General features: G+C 53.7%; 1 protein-coding gene across 1 annotated transcript in view; it reads right to left on the bottom strand.

Annotated features, from left to right (window-relative positions):
• Positions 1 to 839: 839 nt before the first annotated feature.
• ARHGEF17 (Rho guanine nucleotide exchange factor 17) overlaps positions 840 to 23,697 on the bottom strand; it is a gene marked incomplete at both ends in the record, with an annotated part of 56,548 nt that continues 33,690 nt past the window's right edge. Inside the window, 20 exons of the mRNA XM_084248530.1 lie at positions 840 to 1,036; positions 1,832 to 2,101; positions 2,217 to 2,391; positions 2,785 to 2,933; positions 3,178 to 3,245; positions 3,578 to 3,664; positions 3,955 to 4,204; positions 4,652 to 4,947; positions 5,139 to 5,338; positions 5,884 to 5,957; positions 6,476 to 6,689; positions 7,041 to 7,159; positions 8,847 to 8,932; positions 9,035 to 9,144; positions 9,376 to 9,426; positions 9,698 to 9,874; positions 10,094 to 10,186; positions 10,393 to 10,509; positions 12,543 to 12,725; positions 18,509 to 18,586. Coding sequence (XP_084104656.1) covers positions 840 to 1,036; positions 1,832 to 2,101; positions 2,217 to 2,391; positions 2,785 to 2,933; positions 3,178 to 3,245; positions 3,578 to 3,664; positions 3,955 to 4,204; positions 4,652 to 4,947; positions 5,139 to 5,338; positions 5,884 to 5,957; positions 6,476 to 6,689; positions 7,041 to 7,159; positions 8,847 to 8,932; positions 9,035 to 9,144; positions 9,376 to 9,426; positions 9,698 to 9,874; positions 10,094 to 10,186; positions 10,393 to 10,509; positions 12,543 to 12,725; positions 18,509 to 18,586 — 2,994 coding nt within the window. The remainder of the gene's footprint in view (positions 1,037 to 1,831; positions 2,102 to 2,216; positions 2,392 to 2,784; positions 2,934 to 3,177; positions 3,246 to 3,577; positions 3,665 to 3,954; positions 4,205 to 4,651; positions 4,948 to 5,138; positions 5,339 to 5,883; positions 5,958 to 6,475; positions 6,690 to 7,040; positions 7,160 to 8,846; positions 8,933 to 9,034; positions 9,145 to 9,375; positions 9,427 to 9,697; positions 9,875 to 10,093; positions 10,187 to 10,392; positions 10,510 to 12,542; positions 12,726 to 18,508; positions 18,587 to 23,697) is intronic.

Here is a 23,697-nt window from a genome sequence, read left to right as displayed (position 1 = left end):
CAGGAGAGCAGGGGCCTTTTCTCTTTCCTCCTTAGGCCAGGAGAGAGCCTTGTCCATGGTCCCATCAGTGTTCCCAAATCAAGAAACTGCTGAAGGCACTGCTTACAAGCTAGGAAATGCCAAGGTCTGCCAGAAGGGAGTCAATGCCCCCCAATAATCATCATCTTGTCCTGGATGACTGGGGGACTTGGTCCTTGGCTCTGGAGAGTGGAGGGCGGTCCAGTCAGGACAAGGCAGTGGGAAGTGTTAAGAGGCTGTTTAGTGCCCTGAACATGCAGTGTGAGTGCACATCTGTAACGAGGGGGACTGATCCCTCCAGAAGGCTTGGTTAGGGTCCCAGGGTGGCTCCCAGGGCAGGGATAGGATTTTTTTCTTCTGTCATTTTATCAAGTCACCTGCTGTCCCAGGTCATTGCATAAATAAGTGCTCGGGAAGGTACACATCTAGAAAGGAACATAAATACTGTACATGGGAAAGGATTTCGTCTCCCCAGTCCTCCCATTGCCCCCAGAAAACCCTCCAAATATTGCACATGGCCCTCCCCAGCCCTGTGGGGTCCAGGCCCGGCCGTGTCTTTGGTAGAAGCTCCAGGGACAGAGGTCCTGGGCAGCCCACATGCCCTTCTTCCCTACCCCCATCACGACGGGGCGCACAGAGCAGCCGGAGGGTCAGGAAAGGCTGGGCCCAGCTGGCCAGCAGGTGTCCGTCGGGAATGCTTCCGAGAGGCTGAGAGGGAGCCCCTGGTCAGACATTCCTGGTCAGAGTCTGTACGTGGGCTAAGAAGAGGCAAGCAGGCTGAGGGCAGGGGGTGGGTGCATCCTGGGTCACAGTGGACAGGGTCACACCCTCCATAAGAGGAGGTGGTTTGTGCTGTCGTCTCGGCCCACAGTCTCACTGCTGCCTCCGCCCCCGCTGCTGAGTCGGAAGTCCTCGTAGCCATCACCTCCACTGATGACGAGCATTTTAGGCCTGGCAGAGGCAGGACCTCTATGCCGAGGGGAGTCCCGGTGGTCCAGTGATGGCAGCTTCTCAGGGCCTGGAGGGCAGAGGGGAGGATCTGTTAGCCTGGGGGCGGGGGGTGTGTGTGACAGGTGATCTCACTGCTCAATATGGCCTAAGTTCCCTTACCCCAGAAGATAGGACGAAAGCTATGCACATTTCCTACGGAGGATCCCACTTCCTGGCACTCAGATTTCTTAGCTCCCGTCTGCACTTGTTAGTCACGAGGGATATGACTTCCCAGGGCCACACCACTCTAGCATCTTGATTACTGCACACAGACTGTCCTCCAGTACTCTGATCGCTTCTACTTCCCACAGCCCAGACCCAGGGAGGCAGCTTAAGTCTCTTCTGGACCCCAGACCACTCGTGGCCCAGGCTGTCCTGCTTCCTAATTCCCACAGCCCTGACAAAGCAAGACTTTGCTCACTGTGACCTCCTTGGTGCAGACATCGTTTCCTAATATGTTTCACTTTCTGAGTCTCGCAGGCCACCCTGTTTTATATGCCACCCTATGTTCTATTTTCTGACGCTATTTCTATTTCTTGTTCTACACATCACTTCCGGATTTACTTCCTGCCCTATATATAATTTTTACTTCCTGCTGTATATGCCTCTCCTGTGCCGTATTTTAATTCAATCTGACATACACAACCCCCACCCCATATCCTAGAAGATTTCATTTTGGAGTTTCTATGGCCTACTTCTGTAAATGACACTTTCAACTTTGCATCATACTTTTCCTCCCTCTTAAGCCCCTTCTGGCAGGACAGTGGGAGTCCTAAACCCAAAGTCCAGCACCCTTGGGTTGGGGTAGAAGGTGCAGACCCACCTGTGTCTTGGGGAGGTGGTGGGGTTTGGCAGAGCAGGTTGAAACCATCTGGCAGCTGGACTGCAGCCAGGAAGCGAACATGGCCAGTGTGTCCCTGGCCTAGACCAGCAGGGTTGAGGGGTGCCCGTGGGCAGCTGACTGTACTGGGTGAGGTGGGCATGGTGAGCACAACACCGGCGCTGGTGCCCACCCACAGCAGCTCCCCACACACCAGCAGCGCTGTGATCCTCAGGCAGGCAGCCTTGTGCTGCCGGATGATGGCATCCGAGCCTGTGGTGGGAGACAGACCAGAATTAGGGCCCAATCCTAGCCCTGGCTCAGACTCCTCAATGCCAGGGGCAGAATGGGTCTGAGGGCAGGCACAGTGGTGGACTGAGGTCATTACCTGCCAGCATCCTGTGCACAGGAGGTGTGACGTCTACCTCTGCCAGCTGCTCGAAAGTCTCTGGGTGATAGAGACATACGTGGGCACTCCCTTTCAGGGTCACCCATACACCCAGGCTGGAGTCCACCATGCAAGCCACATTGCGGCTGGAATCCTGCCCCACATAGAACGTGTGCTGGTGGGGGGCAGACAGAGAGTGGGTGGGTGACTGGCAGACATGCCTTCTCCAGCTCCTCCCTGCCTTGTGCTTCACCAAGGCCCATCCCTCTCTCCTTAAAACGCACACCAACCCCCTCCAGGAAGCCCACTCAGCCTGACACAAAGGCAGCTTTCCTCCTGGTCTGGAAGATTAACCTTTCAGAGCTTGTTTCACTGGAGTCTCCCCACTTAATCCTTAGGAATTAAGACGAAGGTGCCCTCTCCCCTTGAAACTTAAGTGATTTAATGATCAGAGGATTTCAAAGCTAGTGGGTCTAAAGACCAATTATAGCTCCCATGTGCTCATTTCCCTCTCCTAAAGGCCTGGCTCACCCCAAGTCACCAGTTCCTTCCCCACACCCCATGCTACCTCCAGCTGCAGTGTGTCAGGGCTCAGGACAAGGACTCGGTTCTGGCAGCCACACCACAACCGCCCGCCCACAGACACCATCTTGGTGATGGGGCTCCCCTGAGCACCCAGGGTCACTGATTTGAAGTTCTGGGGGTCCCAGAAACGGCCTGCAATGGGAGTGGGGTAAAGAAAAAAAAGCAAAGTCAGTCCAGTATTGCGTTTGAACCTCACCCCCTCCTGACATGAGGTGCTAACAGCCCCATTTATCAATGAGGACACCAAAGCTCAGAGAGGGCCTGAGAGGTGCCCAGATCACATCTCCAGATTCATGGCCCCATGGCCCGGACCTCACTCAGGAGAGCGCTCCCACACCAGTGAGGGGCCAGAGAGCTGGGGGAGGGGGACACCCACCTGCTTCTCTTTGGTAAACCACAAGTTCTCCATTGGCCAGAGACACAAACACCTGGTTATTCAGATACCTAGACAAAGTAAAAAGGAGTTGAGGGTTTCAGAAAGGAGGCCAAAGTAGGTCACCTGGGGCCAGGAGAATCAGACAGAATTGCTATGGTTCCCAAAAAACCACCTCCACCCGCCCTCCTGTTCTCAAGGTGCAGAGCCTGAGTCTAAGAAGGTGGAGTTTGCCCAAGGTGGTATGTATGGAGGAGGCTCAGCCAGCTTAGGGCCAGGCTTCTGGCCTCCAGCCTCCACTGAGAGGAGGAGCTATTAGAGCAGTGAACCCAAGTAAATAGAAGGAGGCCAGCATGTGCAGCTGGGAAGGCTCTGGACAAGAAGGGCTACCCAGGGGCCTTACAGAATGCAGGTCACAGAGGCCGAGTGCTGGAGCTTCATGCTGTTCCTGCGATCACGGATGCTGTCAGAGGACTGGTACACGTGGACACTGCGGATCAGGGGTGTGCACTTGTGACAAATGCCTGGGCACACCAGTCCCTGGACTCATCCCCCACCTCTTTGCCTCCACCACCATGTCCTCCATGCCAGGTGCCAGCCCACGGTACAGAGGTCCCACTGCCTCTTTGCTGGTGTCAAGCCCACTGGCAGCTCTGGCTAGCGGTACCCTTGAAATGGGACCCAAAGCACGCCTGTTTCCACTTTAGGATGCCATTTGATTTCCTAAGCAGTGAGCTTGGGGTTCTGGCACTGCATCCCCATCCTTTCCCCAGTCCCTACCAGCCGTCCTCAGTGCCCAGCCACACGGAGCTCTGGTAGGCCTCATGGTCAACACTCAGCAGGTCCTCGAGGCTGCCCTGGGTGAAGGAACCACGGCTGGAGCGGCGAAGGGCTCTCCCATCCATTGGGCTGGTGCCACAGGGCCCTCCAGGCCCAAAGGAGCCGGACAGTGGCAGAAAGCCAGGCTCCTGCTCCTCCTCTGAACTGGTTGTCTCCGCTGTGGCCTCCTTGGAGCTTGGGGTCTCCTCATCTGAGGAAGACAAAAGTCTTTATGTCCATTCCCCTCTGCCAGGCTGGGAACCCGACAGTTTTCTAGGCTTCATTCTCTCTTCCATGCAATCCTCCTGGCTCTGTCCCTCTCTAACCCTGAGGCTCTGCATCATCTCAGGCCTTGTTAATGTGCTCACTGGCCCTCGCCAATCTGCTGCCGTAGCATGGACCAGAGGGGCTAATCACTCTGTCCTTCATCTTCCTTACCCAAAAACTCCAGGGTCTTCAGGATCTGGCTTGATTATCCTACTATCTTTAGGGTGCTCAGTGTCACAGCTCCCGCCCACCTTGCTGGTTGGCAGTTTGTGTTAACAGTTTTGATGCCTTGCCTTTGTCTACACTGGTCCCTCCTCACCCATCAGTACTAGCTGGATGACCCCCTCCTTGTCAGGCCCTCCTGCCTGACATCCTCAAGTCAGGCACTCACTGCCAAAGCTGGAGGAGATGGTGGAACGGCTGGCCTGGCTCTGCAGGGTCCCCGAGGGGCTTGGTGAAGACTCATCGTCAGAGTCACTGTCAAAGGGCACCAATTCTGGACGGGGGTCACCCTCGGAGAGACTTGTTGCCATCTCCAGGCCTGAGCCTGCAATGGAGATGTGCAGGCAGGGCTGAGGCCCCCGCTCTGCCAGCGTCGCTGCTTCGTCTGCGGCTTCAACGTCCAGTTCGGGCCCAGTGGACTCAGGCGCCATGTCCGTGGGATTGCTCAGCGATGAAGGCTGCTCGCTGGGAGACCAGAGTGGGAATGAGCGCTCGAAACAAGGCTCTGGCCACCCCACGGACATACCCACACCCTGACCCTGCCCGCATCACCAACAGGCCCTCAACACCCACGGGGTAGCCTCAGTGTGTGTTGGGGGCAGGGGCTCAGGGACTCGGTCCCCCAGTCCCAAGGCCTGCCAGCTGCCCGCGCTCACCGGTGGCAGCGGCGCTGCAGGCCGGGCACTGCCCCGATGCAGAGGATGCGAGCTGAGCAGACGGCGATGCAGGCCTCCACGTCGGGCTCGGCACGCAGGCTCAGCAGGCACACCTGGCCCACGTAGCCATCGCTGTTGCACACCCACACCTCTGGCGTGGGCTCCGGGTAGCTGCTCAGGGTGGGGGCTGCGCATGAGAACTGCAGAAAGTACCAGTGAAGGGGAACATTAACAGAGGAATTGCTGCCAGGCCTCCTCCCCACTGCTCTCCAAGCAGACAAGTAGAACTTAGAGGGAGTGTGGGAGAGAGGCCCGGTGCTATGAATTCCCAGAACAGACCTCTGCATACCTGTATACATGTATGCAGCGTGCACATGATACTTTTTACTCATCAAATGCACATCCATGTGATAGGCACCATCCATGCATCCATGTACACATACATGTACCCTGAACACCACTGCATGTATATGCAGGCAACAAATGTGAAAATGGAAACCTTTGCCCATATGTGTGCACTCATGCAGCACATAAATTAAACACCTTCCATCACTCATATAGCCTTTGTTCACATGCACAGATCCAGACGTGAGCATAACTGTGCATCTGCAGAGAGCAATAGACAGAGAGGCAGGGAGCAATGGCAATGTTTACGACTTGAACATAATGTACACAAAACAAAAATACTTGAACACACACTGGCTTTGAATACAGGCACCCACGAGACCCAGGTGTACGCACACACCTGCATGCCGCTGCGAGTTTTCATTATGGGGATGGCCTTCAGGAACTCAGGGTCTAGACAACTTTTGCTGGATGCTGTAATAGAAATGGATGGACAAACAGACACGGCTTAGCATCCACTTCACTCTGATGCTGACCCTGTCCATTTCCCTTCTTCCACTGCCCCTCAGAACAATGTGGGAAGTGGAATCAGTGTGTCTAAGGACCTTCTAAGTCATGGACACTGATCAAGTAGCTTTCCCTGACTCAGGCCTGCTCAGAGAGACAGAGAGAGAGAGAGAGAGAGAGAGAGAGAGAGAGAGAGTGAGTGCGTGCGTGCGTGTGTGTGTATATGTGTGTGTGTGTGTGTGTGTTGAGATGGGGATTCTGGACTGTAGTCCCCTGCCCTAAACTGACCCTAACCATGGATTTCCCTCCCTACCAGGAGGCCCTGGGGGAGTCTACTGCTTCACTGCAGAATCTCCGCCCACCCTTCCACAACACATGGCAGTCCTGGATTTCTGGCTCCTGATGTCACGTGTCAGTCAGCTTTAGGGTGCGACCCACTGCCTACTGCCTGGAAGTTCTGGGAGGCAGGATGGGTCCTGGCTTACCCAGCTTCCTCTTGGCCTCATCAAAGGCCTGCTCGAAGCCAAGGCGGGCATCAGGGTGGGGGAACTCGAAGATGAAGGAGTCCGTGCCCTCGGGTCTTGTGGTACATAGCTCCAGCTTGGTAGGGGGGAAGGAAAGTGCATAGCACAGCGCCTGCTTCTCTGACAGGTCCCGGTGCATGGCAGCTGAGAGGTCCCGAAGTGCATCGTCCAGACTCTGCAGGGAGAAAGAAGGACCCAGGTCTCAGGCCCAACATCTCCCCACAGTCTGTTCCTACCTTGGGGATGCATCTGGGTCCTGCCTGCCCCATTCAGCAAGAGGTAGCCTAACCGCACCCCCAAGCACCCCCACCCCCCAGGGATTGGGCCTCTTTTGTCCCTTTCTGGGAAGAAAGCTGTGTCTCCAAACTCAGACCTGGAACACATGACTTCCCTCACATGGGGTGAAGCTGTATTTCCCCCTTAGATCAGTGATGGAACATTTCCTGCCTTAGGCAAATAAGTTTGTTATCCCCTCCTCAGAGTCAGGGAACCCCCACTCTCCTAGCCTTAGGATGAGGGCACAGACCTGGTGGGGGAAACCGAGGCTCTCAGAGAGTTTGCTCATTTGCCCCAGGGTGGACAGGTCCTCGTCCAGGCGGCTGATGGCCTTCTGGATGTTCTCCCGATTAGTAGCTTGGGATGCCCCTGGTAGGGATAGAGGAAGGCCATGGACAGATCCAGACAGAAACCAGGTCAGACCTGGACAGGCATTCTTCCCCTTACCACACAACTTACAGTTGGGGGTGGGGAGTGGCCTGGCAAACAGCATAAACCCAAATTCCTGGGAACAAAATCAACAGGCATCTCAGAGAAATCTCAAACCTGAGAGCAAGATACTAAGTCTGATTCTGAGCCACATGACTCAGGATGTTGGGTGTCTGGAGAACTCCATGGAAAAGCACAAAGAACGAACAACGGACAGTCCTGCAAGTCATGGAGGCTACAGCTAGGGCTGGACTTCAGGAAGTGCAGGCAGAACCTCGGCCAGTCAGACTGCTGACAGAAGGACTCATTCCCACTCACAAAGGACAGAGCAATGAGCTGACACCTGTATTTCTCTGGTCCTACCACTGTCAAACGGCTGGTCCCACAAGCCAGCTCAGCACCCCTCACCCCACACTGCCTGGCTGGCAATGCCACTCTGGACCAAAGCCCACAAATGGCAGAGTAAAGCGTAGTGGAACATACCAGCCAAGCCAAGGGAAGCTGCTCCCTGACCTCCAACCCTCACCACCTGGGCAGTCACATTTTCTTCCACATGACTTGGCCCTATTCCTGGCCACAGCAGGACTAGCACTGGGCACCCAATCTAGTCATTTTGTAAACTAGCCTGTTCTTTGTGATTACTGGTATAGAAATTATTTGTCTCTGGACCAATAATCAGCTTATATTCCTACATGGGGTCCTTGTGGGGCAGTTCTAGGTTTACCTAAAGGATGAGCAAGCCCCTTCCTCACGGGGTAGAGGGTTAAGGGGGGCACCTCAGGTGAGCCTGGGGGCAGAACCTGGTCCTGAACTGTTTGTTGCTTCAAAGATGCACACACCACCATTCCGACCACCCCACTCAGTCCCTCGGGAAGTTAAACTGTGGATCCTGGAGCAGCTAGGATTCAGAGTTGAGGGAGAGGGGCCAAGATGCAGAAAAGGGCATGTTACGAAATGGGAGGGGGGGGAGGGGAAGGGAGAAAGGGGGGGAGAGAGAGAGAGAGAGAAAGAGAGAGAGGAAAGAGAGAGAGAGAGAGAGAGAGAGAGAGAGAGAGAGAGAAAGCATACACAGCAAGTGGAGTCGCTCCCTGAAGCCACCTCAGCTCCTGTATCACAGCCCCAAACAGGAAGGCTCTTTCCAACTGACCGTTTGCTTGGATGGCCTGACTGACTGACTGAGTCTGCTCCCTGTGCACCAAACCACCAAGCTGAGCCTCAAACTCAAAGTACACATTAATCGGCGCTCTACAAGCAGTAGCACAAACCATTTCATACGAGGTAGACCACAACTGTGCCTCATCGTCTAATATGAGGCACTTATATGAGTTTGTGCAGAGGGTCAATGCTAATTATGAGGTGTCTGCACTCTCCACACCACCCCCTGCCAATCTAGGTCAGGTCCCAGGAGGGTCAGCAGGAATCAGTATGGACAGGTACTGGTTTGGCTCTGTGGGAGCCAACTGCATCCCGCTTACCAGCCCCATTGCACTGGATGGGAAAGGGAAGCCCCAAAGCAACAAAGCAGCTGGGTAGGCATCAGCCTGGCCGCAGCTCAAATCCTCCAGAGGGATACTCAGAGGAAGACCCCCAACACTGGAACCCCTGGGCAGGCCTGAGGAAACCCCACCTTTGATGATGTCTGCATCTTCCAGGGGCAGCTTCCACAGTAGCTTGTACTTGCTGGCCGTGTCAATGACGCTGGCTGCTGTGTACCTGTAGGGAGCCAAGGGGATGCTCTGGCCACTGCAGGGGAGTGGGGCCAGGGAGGGACAACTATTCCCTCTGTGTAGCCACCCAGCCCCTCAAGTCACTCACAGGCTCATAGAGCTGCGACGCAGGGAGCCTGACTTCCTCTTCAGGGTGGTGCAGATGATGAGGTCGGTGAACAGGAAGAGAGACCGGTCCTTTTTGCCGCCAACTGCCTTCTGTGGGGCCCAAGTCTAGATTTAGGCCCAAAGCCCACTCTCCTGCCCACATACCCCAGTGAATAGCAAGGTCCAGGGAGAGGGCTCTTGTAGCTGCCCAGAAGCAGAGGTGGGACTCGACCCATGGCACCAGTTGGGGTGGAAAAGCAGGCAGAGCCATGGGCATAGGTACGAGGGGCAGCGTGAAGGAATTGGGGAGGTGGGGATAGGGGCAAACAGGATACTTCTTACCACTTCAATGACCATCTCCTGCCTGAGGAACCGCCGCAGAGGGGCCTGGAGCTGTGAGGCAGAGGCAATAGGGTATCTTAAAGGCTGATTATTAATGTTTATCTCTCCCTAGGCCCCAGGGACCCTTGGCCTCACTCCACTGGCCAGGCCATCCACCCTCCTGATGCTGTGCTATGCAGGCCTCAGGACACATGGCCAGAGGCAGACAGAGAAGTAAGAGCTGCTGGAAGACATGGACACAGCCATGATGCCCAGTGACCATAGGTATGGACACAGGCCAAGCAACATAGGAGTGGGAGGGGCAAAGCAGGGTGGCACGCACATCCTCCATGCCCTCGATGTGAGCTTCGATCTCCTGCAGCACACGGGCATGCCGTTCTGCTTCCTCGGCACTCCGGACGCCCTTGTTGATACGTTCAGCCACCTGCTTGATGTTCCGCTGTGCATCCAGCAGGAGTGGGTGGTCTGGGTGGTCCTCAGGTGTGTGCTTCAGGAGATCCTGCAGGGGGAATGGGGACCAGACGTGCTGTTCAAGCCCGGGGACCAGACCCCTGACAAACCCAGGGGTCCCATATTGACAATTGGAGCAGAACTGAGTAGACACAGAGTGGACTTCCTTTCTTACCTGATGCCTCCGGGGACCCTAATGCTAGACTCACCTAGGCAGGGGCCTCAGAGCCCCACGCATCCCTACCTGCCCATCCAGTCCCATGCCCACCTTCACCAGAAGCTCATAGCGTGGGATCCGCTGCACGGGCTTGATCATGAGGTCGGACAGTGCCTGCTTCTCCTTATTCTCACGCATGCTTTGCTGAAATTCAAAACAGAGTAGGTAGGAATGAAATACAAAGAAGGGAATGTCCAGGAGAAGCCCCCAGTCAGCCCCTCCAGCTCAGCCAGAGGGTAGAATATGACCCACTGGCTAGGACTGTGGTACCCAGGCTGAAAGCTCCAAGGAACCCCAGAGCTGGTCCAAGGTGGGGGGTCACCTCCATCCCTTGCCCTGGCCCACAGTACCTCCAGGAACTTGAGAAAGGCTGGCTTCGCCTCCTTAGCCACACGCACGGCATCCTTTGCGTTGAGAAAGTTATCGATATAGGCTGAATAGATATTGACCAGGACGTCCTTGGAAAACTGTGGGTGAAGAAGCAGGTTGGAGACCCTCAATGTGTCCCTTACCCCACTTCATCCTGTCCTGGTTTCCACTGATTTACAAACCAACACTGTTCCCCTCCAACTAGAAGTAACACAAGGGATGGGGCACACAGGAGTGTTCGTGTGACTGTGTGACATGTATCTTGCTTGTGTATGCACATATTATACATATGTGTCCCTAGACGTGGCTCTCTTACTTCCAACTAGGCATTTCCATCTCTTGGTCTCCAATTCTCTCTATAACCCCCACCACCTCAAGTCCATCAGGCAGGATTCCCTCCTCATTGTCTTGTATGACACTCATTCCAGACCCCTGAATGCTCATATAATTCCCTCCACCAAACATGTCCATCCCCCTCCAAATCTCACCCCAGCTCAGGGCTGAGCGCCAGTCTGCCTTCTCTCAGAAGCACTCTCAACCTTGATTAGAACTCTGCCTAGGACTATAGTCGGCCTAGGCCACCCTCGGTCCCCTAAGTCTCCCCTCTCCAATAAGACGGGCATCCCCACCCTGCCCAGTAAAGGCACTCAGGGCAGGACACAGAGCTGGTAGCAACACCTGCTGGCCAGCTGGTGCCTGGGCTAAATGTGAGGGTTTCGGCTAGAACTTGGGACACCCCAGTTCCTGCCTCTGCTGCACCATGAATGCACACAGAAACCTGTAATGGAACTTCTGCCCGCTCTGTGCTTTTGAGCTTCTGCCACCCTGAAGGACTGTCCTTCCCCAGTTGTGCTGAGAGCAGAGGCTGAACAACTCTGAGAGGAAGAACACCCCACCAAATGTCCCCCATCCTGGGACAGAGCATCTCATGCTGACCCTCCCTGGGACCAAGGGCTTCCACTGCAATCCATGGTCAGTGTCAAGGTCTGAGCAGGGGGTGAGGCTAGTGACACCGAGGGTGGTGGTAGCCTGGGGATGTCAGCATGTGGCCCCACTGCTGCTGGGTCAAGGTTCTCACCACTTCTGTTTCCTGGTCAGCAGGGACCTTCTGAGACCCTTTTAGGCCTAAGACTCACCCACATTAAAACACACTCACATCCCACAAAATAGATACATGTATATATTTTTTGCTACTAAAATTGTTGGAGGGAGTACAGTAATTTTGCTTTTGAAATTAGTTGACTCTGAATAACAATTTAGTTTAAGTTTAGCTATGATTTCTCAGTCATCATCACACATTCTTAGGAATTTCTGGCAAAGCAACAAAATGCAACAAATTTTTCAAGTATAATTAAATTCTCATGAATACTAAACAATTAGAGAAAATAGCACGTTATATTTTATAGACATTTAATAAATGTTTATGAGTTGTGCTTTTGCGATTCTTTTTGAGTTTTGAAGCGAATGCCTTTCCTAAGATCCCCATCACTACTGCAGAGTCTTGAAAAGCTCAGAGGAGTTTTCACCTGTTGCGAAAGGGAGTACCAGATGGGATAGAACATGCGTGCTGGGACCACGTCTCCTGGGGTTGAATCCTCCACTTACTATGACTTTGATCAGGTTAGATGCACAATTATCACCTTTAAACTCAAGGGAATAACTGCACCTCCCCCTTGAGTTGTTAATACACATATAAACACAGATAATGTATTTAATGCCTAGCATCTATTGAGGGTAAAATAGTTAGCTATTATTACTAAAATGCCTGATGGAGAAAAGAACTAGTCAAGGTAAGGACTGAGGTCAGTAGCTGCAACCATTTGAGTCTAGATCGGCATCATCACCAGTTCAGGGTCAGGGCTAAGGTCAAGTGCCAGCAATTGGGGTTGGTTCCAGGATCATGTTGGATCTGTGGTTCCAGGACACATGTCAGAGTCCAGCCAAGTTCTGGGGTTGGGCAGTGCCCAGGTTCAAGTCAACCCAGGGACTGGGGTCAGAGCCAGTGTCAGGTCAAGTTCTGGGCTCAGATCTGAGCACAGAGTATCTAGGTGGAGTGGGGAAAGGCTGGGTGAGTGATCCACGGCAGCATCTAGTCCTTTCAAGAGGGGCCAGAGCTAGTAGGGGCACTCACCGACTGGACAAGCAGGTCTCCCACCTTCTGCTGGGCATGCCAGGTCTGCACGCAGTGTCGCACCTGCTCCAGGAACTGCTCGTGGTGCTCCAGAAGCTCAGGGATCTGGTCAAAGATCTCATCCACCAGTGATGGGTCACACAGCAAGGAGTTCTCTGGCTGCTTCAATGGTTGCATGTAGCCCTGGGGGATCCATGGGTCAGTGCAGGTCCCCTCAGAGTAACGGCACCCCAACCTACTGGCATAGCTGTGCACAATCACCCAGGGCTGCAGCTCGGTAGCCCTACCTCCTGGATCTCCTTTTATTGATAGATTTGGAACTCTAGGAGAGAAATGGGAAGACCTAGTCCCATGGCCCTTATTGTGTAGCCCAGGGCTTGGCACAAGATGGGTGTGACAAGCTCAGGAAAGGTTTTTTGGATGTATGAAAAATAATTTTGGAGTGAGAAAAGCAAAAAGATTGGGCTCCCTGGAAGACTCCCCCCCTATACACACACACGCTGATTTAGCAAATATTTTATTGAGCACTTACTATGTCAGGTACTATTCTAAGAACTGGGAAACAGTTGGGAAGCGCGCACACGCATGTGCACACACACACACACAGAGTAAACCACTTTTCATCAAATATAAGATGTACTGTTATTTCTATTTATCCTAAAGAAAAAAATTGGTTGCCCCCTAAATTATGGTATGTCACCAATTATATGAAGAAACTTGATTTCAGAGAGGTTAAGATGTGAAAAATGTGTCTTCACATTTTAGAATGGATTCCATCTTGGAAAGTGAGTGGTAAGTTAAAAGATGGCAATTGCTATGGAAAAAATAAAGCAGGAAGGGATATAGGAAATCATTGGTGGCTTTTAGTGACACACACGAACACTGTTTTAACAGATTTCAGATAGATCAGTCAGTCTATAACTAAAACTCCTTATTTGTCACGTTGAATCTGCATTGGATGATTCCTGGAGAGACGGCCCTCTGCTGGCCGTAACGGTAACTACAGAGAAAAGAAACGGTGTTTGTTGAGACAAAGCATATTCAGTGTTAGAATACAATTTATATAAAACATTTTTAAACATCTGGTTTGTTTATAAAACAAACTCAAGAAAGGAAAGTCCAAATAATCCTCTTCACCTGGTTGGGGATTCTGAAAAGGCCAGAGGATGGCAGTGAGGAGACAGGCGGGCTGCCTCCCTGTCACAGCAGGCCAGCCTGAGCCAGCGCCTCCTCTGCACCAGCTTCTGTTACCCCACAAGGAGTGTGAGCTGAACAGCTCACCTCACAGCCCTAGCACTCCACGTAAAAGCAGTGGGAGGAGAGAATAAACAGCAACTGAAAACCCGATACAGAACCTGCTAGGAACCAGTATCTGTATTCACTCACTACATCCTTGTCCAACAGCAACTTAAGCACGCTGTGAGCAAACCAATGTCCCTGCGTTTGTGGAGCTGACATCTTAGTGGAGGGAGGCAAAACGTAGGCACCAAAAATAATGAAATTATGATGCAGTCTGTTAGAAGGTGGCACACGCTATGAAAGCAGGGCCAGGCGTGCTAGCAGAAGGGGGCTTGATAGCTGGGAGTCTGGGGTTGAAAAAAGGCTGAAAGGGTGAGGGAGATGCTGAGGAAAGGGGGTAGCCTTTTGGACGTGGGTTCAAATCCCAACTCCCTCTGACTGTTAACCTTGGTAATTTCACTTTCTTCATTTTTTTTTTTTTTACTTCTTTTTTTTTTAATTTTTATTTTTTTACGTCCTTGTTCATTTTTTAAATTTTATATATTTTTAACATAATTTTTCATTTTTTCACAATGTATGCATTTTCTACCCCCCTCACTTTCTTTATTTTAAACTCCAGGCCCCTCAGGAACAATACCAACCAGTGTGGGTGGTAAAGGTCACAGCAAGGGAACATGAGGGCTTAAATCTCAATCTGAATACCTCCTGAGTTTCAGGCAATGTAGACTAGTGGGTGAGAGGGAGGACTCTAGAGACAGACTAACTGATTCAACCGAGAGGTTGGCTCCTCCTAGATCTGTGATCCTGAATAAGTTGCTTTACTTCCCCTTGTCTCAGCATCATCATCTGTAAAATGGGGGTTATACTGAGATTTACATGAATGAACTTATGTAAATTGCGTGCATTAAGCATTTAATAAATGTCAGTTTTTAATATTACCACTTGCATAGAATGAATTTATGTCTCTCCAAAATCTGAGTTGAAAGCTAATCATCAGTGTGGCAAGTGTTTGGAGGCTGGGCCTTTGAGAGTGACAAGTGAGTAGTTCCATGAGGATGGAGTCCTCTTGACTAGGACTGTGCCCTTATTTATGAAGGAGACTCTGAGAGCAACCTTATCTCTTCTGCCCAGTGAGTACACAGAGAAGAGAGGGCAGCTTATAGACCAGAAAGTAGCTCCTCACCAAACACAGAATCCACCAGCACTTGATCTTGGACTCCCTGGCCTCCAGAACTATAAGAAATAAATCTCTATTGTTTAAGTCTATGGTATTTTTGTTATAGCCCCTGAAATAGACTAGGACACCATTTAATAGATGAAAGATAATGGGCAGGTTTTTTTATTTTTAAAAAAGATTTATTTATTTATGCATACAAGAGCTGGGGTACAGGCCGGAGGTGCAGGGGGTGAGAGGATTCACTAGAGACAGAGTGGGGAACAGAACAGGCAAGCTGACTGAAATACACTGCTGAGGGAGGCAGCAGGTGAGACAGGAGAGGTCTGCTGCGCCAAGTGGGCAGCTCCCTGGCCAGCCTGGGATTAAACTTGTGCTGCAGAGACTGCAGATTGCTTCACAGTGCTGTGCTTAACCCCTTGTGCCACCAGGGAGGCCCTGGGTAGGTTTCTTAACTTCTCTGAGTCTTCGCTTCCTAATCTAAAGAAGGGTACTATATTTATCTTACAGGGTTAATACAAGGGTAAATGTGATTTTACATACACACACACGCGTGCATTCAGAGTTGTCAGGCAACATACTAAATTATACACGCAGCTCTCTCGTATTCTATACACCAGGCAGATACTACTATTGTTCCCACTCTACAATCAAGGAAACTGAGGCAGAGACTGGTTATGTAACTTGCTCCAGGTCACAAGGCTGGTCAAGTGGCAGAGGCAAGTTTGAACACCAGTGGCCCGGCTCCAGAACCATGGTCCTGACTCCTGGGTCGGACACAGGGCCGCCTCCAACAACAGTCCTTGGGTCCAGCCGACTCCCTCCGCCTGCCCACTTCCTCCCTTCCCCACACAATATGCTCAGTTTGGCTTCCTCAGCAAGATCCTCCCTTAGCTCTACACCCGCAGGTCCTGCAAGCCTCCACTTGTGCAGCCCTGTGCCAGCCTGAGATTCAGAGATAGAGGGACACGCCCAGGCACTGCCTGACTCCTCTGTGTGAACAAGGTATGGGCAGCCTCTACACCTTTTATTTTGACCCTGGTAGATGGGTATGATTAGTTACAGTGTGCAGACAAAAACACTGAGGCTCAGAGAAGTCAAGTGATTCGGCTAGCATCACCCAGCAGGGAGGTGACTCAAACTATGTGACCCTGATGCCTACAACTCCCATGCAGGAGAAGACAAAGGATGCCCCATCCCTGCACTCCCTGCCCAGACCTCTGGACGGCTACCAGGGCAACCAATTCCATCCTAAAGATGGAATTCCAGGTCCAACCTGGTGGTGAAGCAGGTTGAGCACAGCGCTGTGAAGCTGTCCGCAGCCTCTGCAGTGCGGGTTCGATTCCCGGCTGGACAAGGCGATGCCCACATGGCACGGCAGACCTCTCCTGCCTCGCCCGCTGCTCCCCTCAGCAGTGTGCTTCAGTCCATCTGCCTGTTCTGCTCCCTGCTCTGTCTCTGGTGAATCCTCTCACCCCCTGCACCTCTGGCCTGTACCACAGCTCTTGTATAAATAAAATAAATCTTTTTAAAAAAAAGATGGAATTCCAGTTGTATCCCTCTTATGACTTTTTTGACCTTGCAGTGAAGTCTAACTCCTTGTCCAGCAGCCTCTGAGGCCTGCATGGCCTGGCCCTGTTTCCCTCCCAGCAGCACACTGGCAACCCCTCATCCCTAACTGCTCTCCATCTCCTCTAGGCTCCCAGGCTGTGTTTCTGCTGCCCCTTCCACCTGGGCCTGCTAACCCCCTGCCTACCTCTCAGGTCTCAGTTAAACACTCCAACCTCAGAGAAGCCACACCAGGGTGGGCCTCCATTCTGCATTCTCCTATCAATATGTGCCTTTCCCCCCAACATATAGAAGGAGTGTATTTTTTTCTACCACCATCATTTACACCCCCTTGACCCTTTCTTCTTAAGATTTATTTATTTATTTATACAAGCACTGGGTACAGTCAGAAGCGCAGGAGGGTGAGAGAATTCACCAGAGCCAGAGGGGGGGAGCAGAGCAGGCAGAAGGACCGAAGTACACTGCTGAGGGGAGCAGCGGGCGGCAGGAGAGGTCTGCGCGCCATGCGGGACCCTCGCCCGGTGGCCGGGGATCGAACCGGCGCTGCAGAGGCTGCGGGCAGCTTCGCCAGTGCTCCAGAGCTGTGCCATCAGGGGAGGCCCCCCCTTGACCCTTTCTCCCTTCCCCTGCCCTGTTAACCTCAGAAATCTCACTCTGTCCACCAGTTTTGTAAGCATTTTACTTTGTGGAATTGTCCGCTATGTAAAATGTCTAATATTTGTCTCTGTCATAATGACTTGCTTTACATTTCTACACATAATTCCCTTGAATTCCTTCCATCTTGCTGTAAGTGGAAGTATTTCACTCATGGCTAAATAGTATCCCGTTAGTGTGAACATCTTCTTGATCTAATCTTCTATTCATGGGCAAAAGCAATGTATTCTTTGTGGTTCAATACAGGAAACACGAAATTCACCATTTTAATAATTTTTAAGTGTGCAGTTCACTATACTCATATTCAGTCCCACTGCTCTGTCACCCGGTCAAAAGCCCAGGCCTCATCCCAGGCTTTCCTACCTCACACCTCCAGGCCTGACTTGACCAGTCCAGCTCTAGTCTGCCCCCAACTCTCCCTCCCTCCAGTCTCTGCCCTGGACCCTGGATCCTTTCCCCCCTCGCCTGTCCTCAGTGGCCTTGGCCTCCTCTTCTGCCACCCACCTTCCCAGCAGTCAGACACATTTGTGAGGTATGAGTAAGGCATGTGGCTACACACTGCACCTGCTCAAAGCCTGTCATTGACTCTCCCTGCTCTTGGGGCAGCTGAAACCCTGCTCCAGATATTCAAGATCCCTTCCCAGCTGGCTCCGCCAGTATCACCACAGGGCCAACCCCTTGAGCTCTGTGCTGGCTATAGGGACCACTGAATGGGCCCAGCCTCACCCGACTCGACTCTATACATGCTGTTCCTGCTGCAGAGATGATGGGGTAGGCAGAAGCCAGCACCTCCTTCAGGGAACCTTTGTGACCCCTCACCTCACAGGTGTCCTTTGATCTTCGAGAGTGCCCATGTACTCAACTATGTCCCTAACATGACTGTGAGCTGCTGTGGCAGGGGCCTGTCTCTCTTATCCCTGTGTTTCCTGTACCTGGAATAGGGCCTGGCACATAGTAAGTGCTCTATATTGAATTCCATTCAACAAATATTTTCCTAGTCAACAAATAAAATGGAGGAAGGCACATTAGAAGGAGTTCACCCGTCTAATTTCAGACCCAGGACTGCCAGGAGAAGTGGAAGGAAAGTAGGAGGGGGCACCAGGCCTGAGGTGGCCTGGTTTGCCCTTGTTAAGGCCCCTCTGTGTTCTCTCCTGCTCTGGAGGGACTTCCAACTCTGCGGCAGCCCCGTGGGGAGTTCTCCATGGAGGCCTGGTATGTCCCAAGGTCACTGCTTTCTGGTTGCGGCGCCTTGGACATGAAATGGGTTTGTCTCCGCCTCCTTGATTCAGTATAGCCACTCTCGGGGGCCTGGGGTGGCCCGGAGACTCACCTGCATCAGGGTGCGCAGTGACTCCACATACGACTGCTCTGTGTCCAGCAGGGTCATGGTCACATGCTTCCGCATGTCCTGGGGGGTCAGAAGGCAGAGGATGAGCAGTGCTTTGTTCCCTTCATACCCCAACATGCTCAGTCACACAGGCCCAGAGATCCTGCCCATACCCTCCCCCCCAATTTCAAGACCTGCCTGCTGCCTCCCTCCCAAGGGCAACCTAGACCTCCTGGTTACCAGTTACCAGGTTTTGCCCACATGCTCCCCCTGCAGGTGGCAGCCTTTCCCCTCAAACCCGGGTGTCCCCAGTATGTGCTCATGCCAGGCACCCCCCCACCAGCCATGGCTATTGGCAGGCCTGGAGATCTCCTGTTCTTGGATCCCCCGTTGGGCTCTTGAAAAGGTATCAAAAAAAATCAATAACCTCTTACACTTGCAAAGGAAGCTGCCAGGCTGATTCTCCCTGCCCCCGCCCCCACCCCCCAGCTGCCAACGCTGCATGCCCCACCTTCAGGTTCAGTACTGCGAAGTCTGGATGTTGGCAAAGACTTCCCACAGAACAGGGGTTGTCCTGACAGGGAAGCATTCCTGCCTCCCTGGTTGGGCTTCTCATCATCCCCGGCAGTAAGAACTGTCACCCCCTTGAAATCAAGGTAGCCCAGAAACGTGAAGTTGGTGGCTGTCACACAGCTGGGCTGGGGCAGGTGTCCACAAGGCTGGGTCCCAGTTCTCACTTATAAAGGTAACTGAGCCAGGCGCTATTCTAAGTATTGTTTTTCAATCCTTTTGACCTCCCTGAGAGGTAGACATTTTAAGGCTGGGGAAAAGGAAACCCAGGTACTAACACCTCCATCCTGAGGATCTGGATCTGAATTGTGGAGTTCCTGGGAGTGGCCAAACTCAGCACCCACACCCCCCGGGGACAGGGTGGGCAGCCCCATAAGTGCAGCCCTTACTCTGTTGGAAGGCTTTGTGAGAAGCCAGCCCAGGGGTGCCTGCTCAGCGTTTAACTCCCTGGGACTCGTTTTATCTACCGTCCCTCCATATCAGTGCCTATCCCTCTCACCTACTCCTCCAGGAAGCCTTCCCAGATGGTATCAGCCCTAACACTTCTCTTTCCAGGCAGGGGTTCCACTCCAGGACTCCCCTAATTCCCTAGAGTTGTCCTGAGCAAGGCCCCTTAAAGCCCTGGGGGGCCCAGATCTTTGGGGCTTATTCTTGTTTTCTGTTTCCCTCCCAGGCATCAGCTTGGCCATAGCATCTGTCCAGACCCTGTCTCAGGTTCCAGAATTTAAGGAGTGTCTGAGCAGATACTCTTCGCATATGGCAATACCAGGGTGGGTGTCTATGTCTGCAGCATCCCTCCAGTCTCATCCCTAGAAGCCTTCAGGGTAAGAACTCAACCAGTGGGCTGTCCTGGTCACTGCTGTGCCCAGGGTGTATGTGTACTAAGTGGACATGAGCCTTGATCTTTTGTAGTCTGCCTGGTCCAGCCACTGCTCACACCACTGCTTGTGGTATGTCTCCCTCTGACCCAGGGACTCAGGGATCAGGCTGTCCGCCAAACCTGTCCTCCAATGAGGCACATTCACAGAAGTGGGCTCCTGTGCTAGGAAATCAGGGGTGAGGAATGTGAAAGACACCGTTGGGGGAGAGGAGGGAGCTGGCTTGCCCCATCCCTGCCAGTCCTCAACTCCGGTGGGTGAGATGCCTCAGAGCATCCAACTACACAAACCCGACCAGCTAGCCTTAGTGCTTTAGGGCCCTTAAAAACAAAAACAAAACCAAAAACAAAAACAGAGCAGCTTCCCATAAGAGGTAGCATGAGTCAAGCCCACTCTAGGATGAGAGCTGGGGAGAACATAAGGGCCAGAAGAGCCTCCCAAAGAAGTGTGAGACACCTCATCCTCCCAGGACCTCCAGCGCCATCTTAGCATGTCACAGACATGGCCTCATTTCAGCCCCACCCTCACATGGTGTCACCAACTCCAACATCAAACGTGAAGAAGTGACATCGAGAGGTGACAGGACTCACCCAAGGTCACACAGCTAAATGACCAGCTGGGGGCCTCCCTGGTGGCGCAGTGGTTGAGCGCTGGGTTGCGAAGCTGCCCGCAGCCTCTGCAGTGCCGGTTCGATCCCCGGCTGCTCCCCGGCCACCAGAGGAGGGTCCCACATGGCGCGCAGACCTCTCCTGCCGCCCGCTGCTCCCCTCAGCAGTGTCCTTCGGTCCTTCTGCCTGCTCTGCTCCCCGCTCTGGCTCTGGTGAATTCTCTCACCCTCCCGCGCTTCTGACTGTACCCAGTGCTTGTATAAATAAATAAATAAATCTTAAAAAATAAATAAATAAATAAATAAATGACCAGCTGGAATCAGAGTCTCTTCAGGCACCTCGAGCTGACTCTGAAGGGTCTAGCACCTGGAGTTCTCACCCAGATGGACCGCCCAGCTGTGGGTCACAGGGTCTGTCTCTCTTACCAGCTGTGTGACCTTGGGTGATCATCTGGACCACTCTCCCTGGGTTTCCAAATTCTCCTCTGAGAACTGGAGAAAAAATACCTCCTTTCCAGAACTGTGACAGCAAGGAGATGCACTCCCCACACACACTGGGGATTCAATGCCCACTCTTACTCCACACACCAGTGAGGCTGTTTATTTATGCCCAGCTCCCTGCTGAAGAGGGAGTCCCAGGGAGTAGGCCCAGGCGAAGCTCAGCTCTGAGCCACAAGCTACCTTCCCTCCCTCAATCCCCTGACCAGGTCAGGCCCAGCTGGGTGTGGTAGGGGTCATGGGCAGGAAATCTTCCTGAGGGAGCAAGGCTGCTGCTGGGCCTGTGGCCTGGAGGACTAGCGTAACACTGAGAAGCTGACACTGCAATGCTCAGCCCCCTCTCTGCTTAAAAGCACATGGGCTGTCATTCAGCTGTCAGGCAGACGCATAGAAAACAAGGCCAGCTCCCTGTGAGTGCACTGAATGCCCTGCCACACGTGCCCAGACATGGGTGTGAGTGCATGTTGGGAGGGGGGCAGGAAAGGGGAAGCAGGAGTCAGGTGGTACAGCTGTTCACAGAGCAGCACACCCTCCTGTTTCAGGTGGGATAGCCCTGTGGGCCCAGTCTCCCCCAGAACCCCTCACCCCTCAACAGCCTTATCCCTAGACTTTCACTAAATGGGGCACTGAAGTGGGAGGGGGATACAGCAGAGGGATACAGCAGGAAGACAGAGGTAGCCCGTCCTGTCAGTACGATTGGAACATCAAGACCTCAATATACAGGGAGATACAGGTACACAGAGAGAAGCCATAAAGGTTAGACAAGTCACAAAGAGATAAAATATACAGCCAAGTCACCCAGCTGGCAGCCAAGCTCTCCAGCCCAGGGAGTTAATGCAATAGTAAGGAAGGTGACCATCGCCCCCACCGGAACCCTGGAGAGGGGCCCAGGCCCAAAGAGACACAAAAGCAGGCAAGCGGCCCCTAGGAGCCCCCCTCCTCTGCAGGAGAACACACACTGAGCCAGGAATGGGAACACCCCTGTTGCAACCACAGCATGACAGCTCCAAGGCCCAGCGAGTCCAGCACAGAGAGGATTGGGGTGGGCGGGAGCAAAACTGGCTACTTGTCACCCCCTCCCCCTTCCCAGAACATACAAATCACCAGAGATTGCCTGCTTCAGGCCTCAGGAGGCCAGAGAAACCTCCCCTTTCTAAGGAAACCTTCCTGAGCCATTGGACACAGGACACTCCTGGCCACAGCCTCTGCCTACAAGCTGACCCCTTTCACGAGCTCAGTGCCACTAGGCCTTTCAAGGCGGAGGCTCGCACAGGCCTCCCACCCAGGCTGAATTTGCCTATCCTTCTGCCATCCTAAGCTTGCACCTTGGTGGCGCCAAACCTCAGCACCCTGCTGGCCACACCAGCCCTCCCAGTGCTCCCCACACACCCCCAATCTCCCCGCCCCCCCCTACTGGTCACAGAGGCCCCCAGGTCCACCACCAGGAGGCTGATGCACCTGATGAGCATTCAAGGCCCTGGGATGCAGCATCTGCCCCTGCCTCCAGTCCTGGGAGGCTGCCCCCACCTCCCGGTACCTGGGTCTCCCCGGGCTCCTCGGGGTCAGCGCCGCTGCTCCCGGCGGGCTCCAGGGAGGCGGCGGCCGGGCCCAGGTCGCGCATGTCTTCCAGCGCGATGGTGAACTGGGCCAGGGTCTTCACCATCTGCAGCATGCGGCCGGCCCGCCGCGGGGGCGGGGGCACCGGGGCGGGGGCGCCCGGGTGGCGATCGGCAGGCCCGCTCCTCCCCAACCTCGGCTCCGGGGCTCCGGGGCTCCGGGGCTCCGGGGCTCCGGGCCCGGCAGGCCGCAGCGGTGATCGCGGCGCGGGCTCCAGCGGCGAGCTGAGCCGACTGCTAGGCTGGCGGCGGCGCTGCGCCTCCTCCGCGCGGCGAGTGCGCCCAGCGAGCCCCGCGCAAGCGGCGCTGGGGGGCGGGGAAGGGGGTGTCCCCCGCCCCCGCGCCCCCCAGGCCTGCTCCTGGCCTCCCCATCTCCCCCAACACGCCCAGGGCGGCAAGACCTCGGCCCTGCGGCTCTCCCACGCAGAACACCCCGAGCGCAGACCCAGACCCAGACCCATCCCCCGCCGAGGTCACCACACACCCGTGGACAAATGCGCAGCGACAGCATTTTCCTCACCACACCTGAGCCACGGAGGCACACACGGGCGCGCACGTGCCTGCACAGAACTGGCCCAAATACACGGAAACCTGCCCTGGGCTGTGACCCTACTAGCTGGTGGGTCACAACCAAGTGTACACACATCAACAGTGTCCATTCAAACTTGAACCCTGACACCTATGAACCTGAACCCGGAGCTGCACACTGAAAGTCATTCATGTTCACAGGAGTACGAGCACACACTGATTTAGGGACTTGCACACATACACATCCCTGCAAACAGACACTGTCCTCCAGCCCAGGGGTGGAGCATTTAGGCCTGAAAGGGGGGCATGTGGGTGTTGCCATGGAAAGGACTTACCCTGCCTCAACCCTACTTCCACCCCACCCAGGGGACCTGTGTCCTGTACTTTAGACAGTCCCATCCCTCTCCATCCTACACCCGCAAGCCCACCATGAGGGACTCAGGCATTTACAAGCCCCACCAGTACCAGAAAGGTGCTCCAGGATGTCTCCAAGCA

Source organism: Talpa europaea (genome assembly GCF_964194135.1).
Source record: "Talpa europaea genome assembly, chromosome: 1".
NCBI lineage: Eukaryota > Metazoa > Chordata > Mammalia > Eulipotyphla > Talpidae > Talpa > Talpa europaea.
This window is presented reverse-complemented; position numbering and strand designations above follow the sequence as displayed.